This window comes from Natrix helvetica (genome assembly GCF_964273705.1).
Source record: "Natrix helvetica genome assembly, chromosome: 2".
NCBI classification, from domain to species: domain Eukaryota; kingdom Metazoa; phylum Chordata; class Lepidosauria; order Squamata; family Natricidae; genus Natrix; species Natrix helvetica.
In genome coordinates, this window is record NC_138552.1 from 169,256,328 (window position 1) to 169,269,744 (window position 13,417).

General features: G+C 40.2%; 1 protein-coding gene across 2 annotated transcripts in view; it reads left to right on the forward strand.

Moving 5' to 3' along the window:
- The window catches only part of KCNQ5 (potassium voltage-gated channel subfamily Q member 5), a 323,641-nt gene that overhangs the window by 232,054 nt on the left and 78,170 nt on the right, over positions 1-13,417 (forward strand). For both annotated transcript variants that reach the window (XM_081943739.1, XM_081943738.1), the window contains one exon: positions 13,080-13,206. In XM_081943739.1, the coding sequence (XP_081799865.1) occupies positions 13,080-13,206 (127 nt within the window). The remainder of the gene's footprint in view (positions 1-13,079; positions 13,207-13,417) is intronic.

The window sequence follows — 13,417 nt, forward strand, 5'->3', positions numbered from 1 at the left end:
TTGGCAGATTGAATCTCACCAGGCTCAGGGTTGACTCAGCCTTCCATCCTCCCAAGGTGGGTAAAATGAGGATCCAGATTGTTGGGGGCATTATGCTGACTCTGTAAAACCGCTTAGAGACGGCTGTAAATAATAATAATAATCATCATCATCATCATCATCATCATCATCATCATCATCATCATCATCTTTAATTTATAGACCGCTCCCTTTCCTAAACAGGACTCGGGGTGGTGTACAGTCATATTAAAACAATGTAAATACAAAAATATAGGTAGATATACGTAAATAGACGGAGGAAGTAGGTTATACACTGTACAATAGATTAAAATTCGAATATAAATTAAAATTACCCTTAAAAATTACTCCAAAATAAGGTGTTTGCCAGGAGGTTGAAAGTGGGACTATAAATCAGCCAGGCCAGCTAATTGGAACAGGTGGGTCTTAAGTTTCTGTCGGAAGGAGCGGAGGTCGGTAGTAATTCTAATATCGGGGGGGAGGTCATTCCAGAGGGTTGGGCCCATCACAGAGAAGGCTCTACTCCTGGGCGCCGCCCATTGACACTACTTAGTGGACGGCACCCGGAGGAGTTCCTCCCTGTGGGAGCGGATTGGTCGCAGGGATGTATGAGGTGAGATGCGATCCCGCAGGTAACTAGGTCCCGTGCCATGAAAAGCACTGTGAAGCGGTATATAAGTCTAAGTGCTATTGCTATTGTTATGTGAACTAGTCTAATCTGACCAGTTTAAGAAACTATGTTTAAAACAAACTTGGAATAACATGATAGGTGAACTAAGCCTATATATGTTAAGCTCAATGCTTAAAACTGAGCTTTTTATTTCAAAGGGGGAAAAAACTGAAATCGAAATATCATCTCCAGGGTGAAAGTAAGCCTCTACCTGATTAATTTTCCTGAAGATGTTGTTGGAAATAAACAGCCACGTGAAGGCAAATAACAGTAGTAATTTATTTTTATTTTTACACTATTGCTATATCAATCCCCATCCACCCTACAACATATGGCAGCTCACAGTAATTAAAATAATAATAATATAACTATAAAAGGAACAATTACAATGAAAGAATGAAGTTAATAAATCCAGCTTGTAAAATAAAACAGCAGAAGCCCGCATTTAAGATCTTAAACAATTGTTTAAAGATTCTGAATATCACTACATAAATATGATTCATTTGGAAAAATTAGCTTTCTATTCTAAATGAACTTTAATAATCATTTAACTCTCAAGAAGGGGGGATTTTTAATACTAAAAGGATTTTAGTTGGAATCATATATTAGCTGTAATCATATATTCTACTAAATTGTGGGTTACGGTTTAGAAGTTATAAAGGCTTAGGTTCAAAAAGCATGGTAACAAAACAGATTATATCATGGTTTCTTCACACGTTGTTGCTTATAAATTGTATGGCTGTATTCTTTTGGGGGGGGCGGTTCCCCTCTCTCTTTCTTGTTGAAGTGTAGCTTGGTTTTTGTACTCATAATATCTTGCCAAATTATGAATGCATTTTTAAAAGCTAAACATATAAATAAACATGTAAAATCAAAACTATTTGTGATTCAAGAACTGAAAATAGAGCTCAGTAGCCAAATGTATTTGGTATGTATTTTCTTGTTAGCAAACGATGAACCCAAAAATTCCCAACAGTTATTCAGATGATAGATTGCACAAAGGTATGTGCAAGTTTATAAAAATATGGGTTCTAAATGTACATACCAGAGGTGGGTTCCTACCGGTTTGAATCAGTTTGGCCGAGTAGGTAGCAACTTGGCCTGCCACGCCTACGAATCGGTTCTCTCGGCGGTGCCATGGGTGGCGCCATCTTGTTTTTTACTTCTGCACATGCCCAGAAGCATTTTTAGTACTGCCCATGCGCGTATAGCACGTCCCTGAGCAAACTGCAGTAGGAGCAGCCAGAACCCACCCCTGGTACATACTTACATACCTACATACACACACACACATACATACATGAAACCTTTTATTTGGTTTAGATGGTTTTAAAACTCTTGAATGGTTTATATGCAGATAGAGAGATAGATATTTGTTTCAATACCAATTGTGAATATACCTCTTCTCACTTGAAAAGGCAAAGTCTAGGCATTCGGTTGACTTTAGAGAGAAATCAGCTATCTGGTGTCTATTAATCTTAACCACATAATCTTTTAATTTCAAATCTCCTGAAGTTTAGCCTGATATATCACTGAGCTCACTAGGTTGAAAAGAATGCCTTCTGTTGATAACTGCATTCATCGATTCATGTTTGCTAGAATTGGTGAACTTTTATTGGACGTAATCATTCATTGAAAATTTTGTATACCTTTGATACATTGGCAGAGCTGCATGAAACAGCCTGACCTTGATCCTTTTCAATGTTACCAAATCAGTCATGAATTGGAATTCTATGAGTGGAGAGATTCATGGGACCAATTCTTACGAAGTATTTGTTCTACACCCAAGTATTTCTACCATGATCATGCTTTGGAAGGACACTGTGATTTCTTAAGTTTTAGCTTAGCAAGTTAGGTGAATCACCCAGCTATTTTGGTTTTGGAGGGGAGAGGACCACTGATAGCTTAATGTGTTCTGGGAGTGATGTTATCTGCTTATTATTAACAAATAATAGTTAAGCTTAACACAGTGCATGAGCTGATGCAACAAATAAACTCCTTTGTTAACGAAAGGTGGACTACATAGTCAGAGGTGCTATCTTTGGTTAGCTTGATAGAAATAGGGTTTTTTAAATAGACTATAAGTATGAATAATTTATGGGAAGAAAAAGTGGGAGATCACTTTCTTTGCCAGAAATTCTTCATTTCTAATGCTTCTCCACTTATCTGGTATGATAATCTCCATTCTGAATGACTAACAAATGAAACAGCTGAAATAAGCTGAAACAGAACAGCTTTATTCTGGACAGGAAAATGTTTTACCTGCCAAATAATATATACATCTTACCCTGACAAAGTGCTTAATAAGCTTTTTTCAAGTACTTTGTCTACTACAGTTATCTCATGAACTTTTAATCATTTCAAGACAGTTTAAAGTAATTATAATATCTTTCAAGTTGTTTCCAATGTGTTGCTTCTTATCTTGGCTGTTATTTGCATTTCTAACATATCCTATTGTGATGGCTCGGAGCACTATCAATATTTTAAAATAAAAACATCCAGTTTTTCAACCTATCATTATAAGTGGTTTGCAGGGAAAGGAGTCACCTTTCTCTGAGTTCTGCCTTCATGTTGTCCACCCTAGCTAGCAAAGCCGAATAGATTCTCCAAAAGAGGGCTTATTAGTTTCCTCATAGTGATACACTCCTTCATCAGAGAAGAGAAGGTGGACAGGCAGAGATGGTATTCAGCCTGTTCGGACCGGTTCTGGCAAACCAGTAGCAAAAATTTTGAGTAGTTCAGAGAACTGGCAAATACCACTTCTGCTTGGCCACACCCTCCTGCCCCCGCTGTTCCCTGTCCTATATTCCCTTGTTTTTTAGCTCAGCTGATTCACGCAGCAGAACTGCGGTAAACAACATCTCAGCTCACCAGCACTGACACCGAGGGCAGTCTTTGAGTGCTACGCAAAGGCGGAAAGCACTCTCTCATAGAACTGGTAGGAAAAGAGTTGGACTCCCACCAGTGTCGGCAGGGTATGGGTGTGTTGAATGTAGAAGAAGGACAAAGGTCTCCAGGACAACGGAGAGGCACCTGGAGGGAGTGGCTTCATTAGAAGCCAACATCCCAGTCTTAGAAGCGTAAAAACAGCCCTGAAGTGTTATACGAAACTACCACATAATGGTCAAGTTATGATAAGCGTGAACCTAAGAGTTCCAGGGAGTTTGAATTGGTGTGCCATTCAAACTTTAGATTGATACAAATAAAATTAAGAGTGTTAAAGTTCTGATAGCTTTTATTCGAATGTTCCACCAGCAGCTGAGACAGAATTAAGAGCCAGTAATTTAGTCAAAGGCTTGCAGAGTTCAAAGATAATTTTGCTTGCCTTGTAAATTATGCCAGCCCTGAAGACTGCTAACTTGAAGACGTTGGCGACAGGATTGCACAGAGGAGGAGTCCAAGCTAGTCTATAGGTTAGAGGCTAAAGAAGTGCACAGAAGCGGTCCAGAGTCAATCTGAAAATCTAAACACAGAGCAAGGACGGAAGAAGAATGTGAAACAGGTCGGGGCAAGAACCCATGTCTAGAACACATGCTTCTATAACCAGAGTTCATGTCGCTACATAATTAGAGGAGTTAATGCCCCTTCATTTCAGGAAGCTATGCCAGTCATGTAGCAGCAATGGGCAACAGAGTCCAACAGGGTCAAAACAAAGTAAAGAAAAGGGGCGGGGAGCAACACTGGCAGCTGGAAAGTAGCTCTCACAGACTCTCAAAAGAAAATCAGAAATCCAGGGGAGGACAGCATTGCAACAATAACACTACACAAAGGAGGTTAAAAGAGCTCTATATTACCAGGGGTGACAGAAACCCCCAAGAAAAGCCAGGAGGACCAAGTGGCAGTTGTAATCTAACCATCCTGACAGTAGGTTTTTGCCAGGCTTAAGAAGTGAACCAGCAAGAGGAAGACGACTGCTGTGTAGTAGGCTAGAATCAGCAGGCAAGGAATAGGAGGTGAAGGCAGTGGGCAAAGAGAACAGAGTATTACTGTATAGGATTTTTGATGTGGCTACAAATACTATACAGTATAACCCATTAAAATAAGAAGTTGGCAAATGGAGAGAATATAGGATTCTTAGCTAAAGCATTACTGCAAGTAGGCTAAGAGGCAAAAACAAACAAACACCCACCCCCAATATAATATAGAGAATAAAAGGATAAAAGCAAAAGTAGAACTATAGGATCAAGAAATAAAAAGCAGACTGAGCTGTAGAACAAAGGGTTATAATAATAGATCATAATTAAGGATGTATGACATCAGATAAAATCATAACGATTAGAGGATAGTGGATAATGCATAGCAATGGTATAAGAGAGAAGAAAGATACAGCTGTTTAATTGCCTATTATAAAATCAATGTTGGCTTTTATGACTTTATGATTATAATACATTTTTCCCAAAAGCAATTGGTTTGTGTCCTACCTTCCCCTGAACTATTCCTGAATATATAACAATGTTCAAAAAACAGAAATTCAGAACACTTCTGAAACAGAGACACTGGTAGGGCCCAGAAATACAGGCTTAAATGGAAATTAGCTGTTTTAATCTGAGCAGGGCCAAATTTCAGCTAAAATACTGCACCAAATCAAGTTTAACAACTGAGCATATTGTACTGTTTGTTTTCTTCCCTTATTATAACAAAACAAATTTAGAGCAACCAGATTCAGTGTTGAGAGTCCTTGTCTGGAGCATCACTCTTGTTTTAAGGAAGTCCCGGCAGGGTAATTTCTAGTGCTTCCTCCCTCCTGGCTTTTTCCAATGGCCCAGACTATTGGCTTGTTTAGCAACAATGATAATATTGTCACTTACACTGTTTTAAAGAAAAGTATTTCTCAAAGTATCAGTAGCATATAACAGCTGAACCATTGAAGATGCTCTGTTTTGAGTCATGAAGCTAATACAGTAAATCATTCCCCACTCTTGGTACAGTGAGAAGTCCTTCCTCTCACATCTCCGTTCATTGTTTGTACAATACCAATCACAACATTTGACTAGTTCGGGGTCTCTTTTAAGCAGCCATCTAACTACGCAATATTTTCATAGTAACCATTGTCGTTCTCAGTGCAGTGGGGGATCTAAAGCCGGCACTCAAGGGGCCTCATTGTCTGCCCCAGCTTCCTGTGGTTTGATACCCCAATTTGGATGCTTTCTTTTTAGAGGGTGTAGCCAATAAAGATAACAGAAAAAGTGTAAGCACCTGAATGAAGCACATGTTCCTTTTTCAGATAACACACTCTGGTACAGGTAGTCCTTGACTTACAACCATTTATTTAGTGACTGTTCGAAGTTATAGTGGTACTGAAAAAAGTGACTTACCACTGGTTTTCATACCTATAACTGCTGCAGCATCCCAATGGTCATGTGATCAAAATTTGGGCACTTGGTAACTGGCAGTCATTTACGATAGTTACACTGTCCCAAGGTCACATGATCACCATTTGTAATCTTCCCAGCTGGCTTCTGACCGGCGATGCCTGCATGATTCAGTTAACAACTGCAGTGGTTCGCTTCATAATTATGGCTAAAAGGTTGTAAAATGGGGCAGAAACTAACCATTGTCTTGCTTGGAAACGAAAAGTTTGGCCTCAGTTGTAGTCGTCACTGTCTGTATAAAGTACCTTAGGTACCTCTACTTTTGGATTTCCAGGAGGCTTTTCTACGGCATAATATGCTATATGTCAGGGGTCTCCAAACTTGGCAACTTTAAGACTTGTGGACTTCAACTCCCAGAATTCCCCAGCCAGCAGAGCTGCTATATGTGAATTGCATCAATAATTAAATGGGCCCTTCAGCAGGATTGAAACATTGCACTGAGTTTATGGTTTGTTTTAATCATAATTTGTTAAAAATTAAGTTCAGTCAGCACAAGACACCAAGTCATAAAACACAATTCACAAACCTTCATTGCTTGATTCGTATAACGTAAACCTAACGTATAACGTAAACCTACCGCCCCGAGTCCTTTTTTGGGAGAGGGGGCGGTCTAGAAATGCGAAGAATAAATAAATAAAAATAAATAAACCAAAACCAAACCATTCACGTTTGGCTGCATAATATGTAAACCAAGCCATAGATTTTATTCAGAATCATATTCCCTCATCACAAAATGTATGATGTGTAAATTCATCCAACTAGTTTTGAAACAGTCGAAGAAATGCTGATTCCAAAGGCAGAAAATCCAAATTGTGTCCCCATCTGGTTATAAAAAAATATCACAAAAAATAATACTTTACTGCTCTTTAATACCCAAATTTGCTGAAGGCAGACTCGTTATTCTGTTTAATTTTAGGGTCAGCCCTACAATAATTTCTTCTGTTGTCTGATCAAATACATAATGCTAGGCTTTGAGGCATAAAAAAAGCTAGCAATGTCGGTACAACAGAAGAAAAAAAATATGTCTATACTATATGCAATGACTTTTTAGTATCAAATCACATTTAATTCTGTGAAGAAATTCTGCAACAAGTTGTCCTGCTCTAATAGAAGCGTCAAACTTCATGATTTGAGACTGGATTCTTATAGACTGATTGTTCAAATTACTGCCCTACTCCCACCATCCAAACATTTGTATTAAATTTTACCTTTATATATGCACCTAATGGCTCCCATGTTTCAGTCATATGATTCATTTAAGCAGAGTTGGATTTAGAGCAGTGGTGTCAAACTCGATTTCATTGAGGGCCGCATCAGGGTTGTTTGACTTGGGTGGCCGGGGTGAGCATGGCCAACTCGATGTCACTTAGGCTCCGTTTTCAGCTGTGACAGCCTCCTGCAGCCCTCTGCTAGAGAAAATGGAGCCTGGGGAGGCCTTGTGCATTTTTGCTGGCAGAGGAATCGCGGGCCGGTCTTTTGCTGTTTCCAGGGCACCCCCTTGAGATCTAAGCACCCCCATCCACAGGCCTTGAGTTTGACACTCCTGATTTAGAGCATTGATTTGCTTCACCCACAGTAGGCTGTGGTTTGTTTTAACTAGTTTGTCAAATCATTCAGAATAGTTTGGTTCACACATTGCCATGAGCAATAAATCATGATTTGAACATTACAGTGGTTGGGGAAAACCTTTCATACTAAACCAAAGTAAATTATATCACTTAATCAAGTATATTATCTTAGTAGCAAATGTATATGCTCTGGTAATGCCAAGTAAAACTCCTTTTATAAAGTTTAAATGAGCTAACATATCTCCACCCTTCAGAAGAAGTGCCCTAAACAGTTTGCGGGTAAGATGTATATGTGCACCTACAATGTCACGTACATATATCTTCTTCAAATTCTCCCAACATCTCACTGCAGAATTCTCCCCACGAATATGAACTAACTGCTGGTCAGTCAGCGTTAGACCAATTATACACAATGCTCGTTCGTTGCATCTTTGAAACTCTGCTATCTTCTTGGCATCATCCTCATTATCTGGATTCCAAGAAGTCAAGTCCAGTGGATTCAGTACAGCATCCCACAATCCTTCAGTACGCAGGAGTAAGCTGCACTTCATTGACCAGGAAACATAGTTTGTTCCATCCAACCGGGTTATCAGTGATAAATTTGCTGATGGTGCATGTGCCATCTTCTCCATAATAGTAAAACTTATAAACTAAACAGCTATCTGTATACGGTATTGCGTATCAACACCAACTCTCTTTTCAGCTACGTCTGGTACACTCTGGGCCCATAACCAGTAATTAGCTCCCTGTTAGAAGAGCGAGTATGCAGAGAAGCGTAATGAGAGTCATACTTGCAGTTATCAGTTCTGCATAGATACTGTAACTCTAATTTAGCACAAGTTTGAATCATTGTGAAATTCCACCAGCCCATTTATTCATTTTAATGAACTAGGCTCATGCAATCCCCTAAGCCAGCGGTGGCGAACCTTTTTTGGCTTGCGTGCCACAAGTGGGGGGAGCACAGGTGAGTCGTTTGCGGGCGTGCCGCACCCATAATGCAATGCGTGACCCCCCCAAGTGCGCATGCGCGCACAACGCACGACCCCCCCATTTTTACATGCTTTTTTCACCCTCCCCGGGCTCCAGAGGCTTTATAGGAGCCTGGGGAGGGCGAAAAGAGCCTCCCTCACCCCCCCCGGAGACCCTCCGGAGACTTCAGGGACCGTCCGGAGGCTTCCCTGAAGCCTTCGGAACGCTTAAAACGACCCTCCGAGCAACCCGGAAGTCACTTCCGGTTTGCTCGGAGGGTGGTTTTAAGTGCTCCGAAGGTGGTTTTAAGTGTTCCGAAGGGGTCAGGGAAGCCTCCGGACGGTCCCTGAAGCCTTCGGAACGCTTAAAACGACCCTCCGAGCAACCCGGAAGTCACTTCCGGTTTGCTCAGAGGGTGGTTTTAAGCATTCCGAAGGCTTCAGGGAAGCCTCTGGACGGTCCCTGATGCCTTCGGAGGGTCTCCGGGGGGGCAGGGGAGGCTCTTTTCTCCCTCCCCAGGCTCCTATAAAGCCTCTGGAGCCTGGGGAAGGTGAAAAATGGCATTTAAAAAGGTTAACTCAGCTGACAGGGCAGCGCTTCACGTGCCCTGACAAATGGCTCCACGTGCCACTTGTGGCACATGTGCCATAGGTTTGCCATCACTGCCCTAAGCAAACCCCATCTAGGTGCAATATAGTTTAGTATAGGAGACAGAGTCCACGGTTTCTCTCAGTTCAGGGGAATCCCATACCAGGGAAAGTTTTAAACTAGAGATTCTCAAGCTTTGGTGCTGAGATCCTCTAAAATAATAAATTATTTTCTGTGACATCCCTTGATTCCTCATAAAATTAAATTGATGAACTCTAAGTGCCCAAGCAAGCATGCTATCTTTACCAGAAGTAGTGAGTTTGGTGCCACACATTCTTTCTAGATCTGAGGATATCCTCCAGGTCTTCACCCCTCTTTCCTATCCAATCTGCCATCACTTGAACTGTAATCTCTTTCTCTCTTTACTAAGCCAAGAGTCAGGGCTGTGGTGATATACTGTAGCACCCCCTGCCTGCCTCTATTAACTACCCAGAGCTGGAAGTGTTTGATTTCACATCTTGGCTGCATTGACACCAAGCGTCAAGCCCCCTCCTGTAGTGATTTTCTTTGAGCTTAGCATGCCAGGGAAGTCCAGCCCTTGTTTCCCATCCTAAATACAATCTCCAGAACAAGTGGAGCAGGTTGTTCAACATCACCTTCTCCTTCCCACTGTCTTTACATCTGGGTCCCGCCTTCACTAAAAATCTGAACTCCAAAGAAATTGTTTCCTGCTTATTTGCCTTTCAGATCTTCTGGTTACTCAGAAATTGTTGATCCTCCCTCAAATTTGCTCGCAAACCTTTGGATGTTAATTCAGAGTTTGAAAGTACTTGCTTTAAGTGTGTATAAGGTTTAAAACACAAATTCTTAACCTTCTAACTTACAAAAAAGTAGCGGAGGGCTACAAAACATGTGGATGATTCACTTTCTTCCTAAAGGCTCTAATGTGTTTATAAAAACTAGTTTGCTTGTTTGTTTTAAAAGGTTTATTTGCTGTTTGAAGGTGGTTTTTTTTTTAATGTCTTGGAATAAGACCTTGGAATATTCCTGTTTGTAGATGTAAATATATCAATCTACTTATACCAATTAGTATTGATATACTGTAAGTATTAAATAAATAGATGGTTTAAAATTCCATTGATCTTATGGGGAAGGATGCAACTTGTCACGGTGAGGCTCCCCCGACAGTATGGCAGCATAGTCTTTGTGAAGCCTGGTATCCAGGTTTAGTCCACAAAAGCATCAGACATAAATAACAAAGAAGCAATAATTGTAGAGCTAAGCAACTGTATGGTCACCTCAGTGTATAAACCGCAACTAATTGAGATCAAGGGTGACAAATTTAATACATTTAATAAGAATAAAATAAATTTGTTATTGGTGACTTTAATAGTCACAGCAGCATCTGGAGGTATCCCAATGATATAGAAATGGAGAGCTCTTTTAAATGATAACAAATTAACTAGCATCACTTTATAGTGGAAGGTGGCACAAGGGATATAACCCGGATTTGATATTTGTGAGCAATGTATTAAAGTAGATTGTCCACCTCTTCCAAATTCCCAGCACCAGCCAATTATGTGCCAGGTTATCGCTGTAGTAACCCCTTTAGACGTAATTATAAGTTTTAAAAAGCTAACTTGCTTAAATTTCAGAGACTATTGGACAGTGCTGTTATACAATTAATACCTAAACCAAACTATTATAACAAATTTGTGGAGGTTGTTAAAAAGTGCTCCTGGCTATCAATTCCACAGGGCTGTAAAACCAAGGCCTTACAGTGGAAATAAAAGGCAAATTGCAGAAGTATCTCACTCTTTTTGACGTTGATCTTATGGCAGAGGATATAATGAGTGCAGGCCAGCAGATAATTATTTCTGTTGCTGAAGCTAAGAGAAAAAACTGGATTAAAATACTATGAATGTAAGTAGCCACAAAGCATGAAGATCATTGAGTCACCTCCCCCCACAAACTCACTCCAGAGATTACGCCAATCTGACAGTAGACCAAATAGCCAGTCAGCTTCTTAAGAATGACAACCCAAATCAAAGGCCACCCAAACACAATATTAGGATCAAAAGAAATGAGGAGGATGAAACAGAGAGAGACTAAAAGTGTCAGCATCCAGCTTGAATATCCAAATAATAGTCCAGGATCAGGATAGTAAGCCACAGAAAGCTGCTGGCTTGGATGACATCCTTTTTGAACAGATAAAACAATTTGGACCAATGGCAAGACAGTGGCTACTAGAAATGTTTAATGAATGCTTGGAATAATATAAGATTCCTGGTGTCTGGCAAAAGGCTAAGATTGTAGCAGTTTTAAAATCAGGTAAAGGGGCCAATAACCCTAAGAACTACCATCTAATTTCTCTCTTGTGCCATACCTACAAAAAAAAACCCAAAATTGCACCAAACAGATCCTGCATTTAATCCAGGATATCGTAGATGGATTCCAAAAGGGCAATGTAACAGGAACTGTATTCAGAGATCTCACGGCCACATATGATTCCATCAATCTTAGAAGACTGAAGCAGAAAGTTTTTGATATGACTAAAGATTTTAAACTTACAAATATCATTAGGCCTCTGCTTTAGAACTACAGGGTTTTGGGGGGAGTTCCAAGGGAGGTGAAGTAATGGAGGAATCAAAGAATACCACAGAATAGTGTATTAGCTTCAATTCTTTTTAATAGTTACACCAATAATCAGCCGTTCCCTACATGTATGCTGATAATTGAGCAATGGTTGCACAGGGAAAAACATTTGAGGAGGTTGAACGATCTTTAACTGAACCCTGATAGAGCTGGATGGAGACTATTGTGATAATTAGTTAAGGCCAAATGCAGCAAAAATTCAGGTATGGCCTTTCCATCTTTGCAATTAGCAGGCTGCTAGGAAGCTGCACATTATATGGAAAGGGGTGTTATTGGAACACTGCTACAGCCCTAAATAATTAGAGGTCACTCTAGATAGGGCCCTAACATATAAGCAGCACTAAGGTCAGTGAACAAAATAACATCCTTAGGAAATTTATGAGCTCTACCTGGGGTGCCAAAACAAGAGTCCTTAAGACAATAGCTTTAGGTCTTTGCTGCTTAGCAGGCAAATATGCCTGCCCACTCTGGTATAAATCAGCACATGCTGGGAAAGTAGATGTTGCTCTGAATGAAGCTCACATATTTATTACCGGGTGCCTTAAACCATCTACCATCTAGCTGGCATTGCCCCACCTGTTGTTCATAGAGAAGCTGCAGCACACAGAGAACATATGTCAAATCATCAATAGCTAGACAACACCTGCTCTACGTCCTGCAACCAGTTCATCAGAGATTGAAATCTAAGAAAAGTTTCCTTAGGTCAATGGAAGACTTTGAAGAATTTAAAAGCAGAGAGGACCTGTGGAAAGCTACAAAGAACCAATAGAGGAAATGGCACCTGGATCTGGTGAAAGTTGGGAAGTATGGAAATTGTTGAATAGATTACACATGGGTACAACAAGATTCAGAGACACTCTGAACAAATGTGGCTATCTGCCCTTTGCGATTGTGGTTACATACAGACAACAACACATATGTATACATGATCAGTGCACATTTAGGGATCTCATGAGAGAACGCAATTCATGTTGCTAGTTTCTGGGCAACATCTGTTTAACTTGTACATATTTTAATTTTGTATTTTATATTTTAAATTTTATGCCATTGAGTATGCCTTGTTGCTAATTGTGATGCTTCTGACACTAAGAAACAAACGGGGAAGGATAACTGCTGTAAAAAGAAATATTGCTTCAAGATTAATATACTGTAGGTATTTAACAGTATCCCGTATTAATTCCTTTGCTGCTGTTCTCTTGACTGACTTCACCAGCTGCCTCTTTTCTTGCTTCCTCCTAGGAATCAGTGATGATTGTTGTCTTTGGTTTGGAATTTATCATACGCATCTGGTCTGCTGGCTGCTGTTGTAGATATCGTGGGTGGCAAGGAAGACTGGGATTTGCAAGGAAACCTTTCTGTGTAATAGGTGAGTTGTTCAAGTATGACTAATGTCATGTGGAAAACAGTACTGTTATAGACTACACCACATTGGTTATATATACTGTATTGGTTACTCCATCAGGATAGAAAGTGGGAGACCATGAATTCCATTCCCACCTTAGGCACAAGGCCAGCTGCATGATCTTGGGCCAGCCACTCTCTCTTAGCCCTAGAAAGAAGACAAGGGCAAACCACTT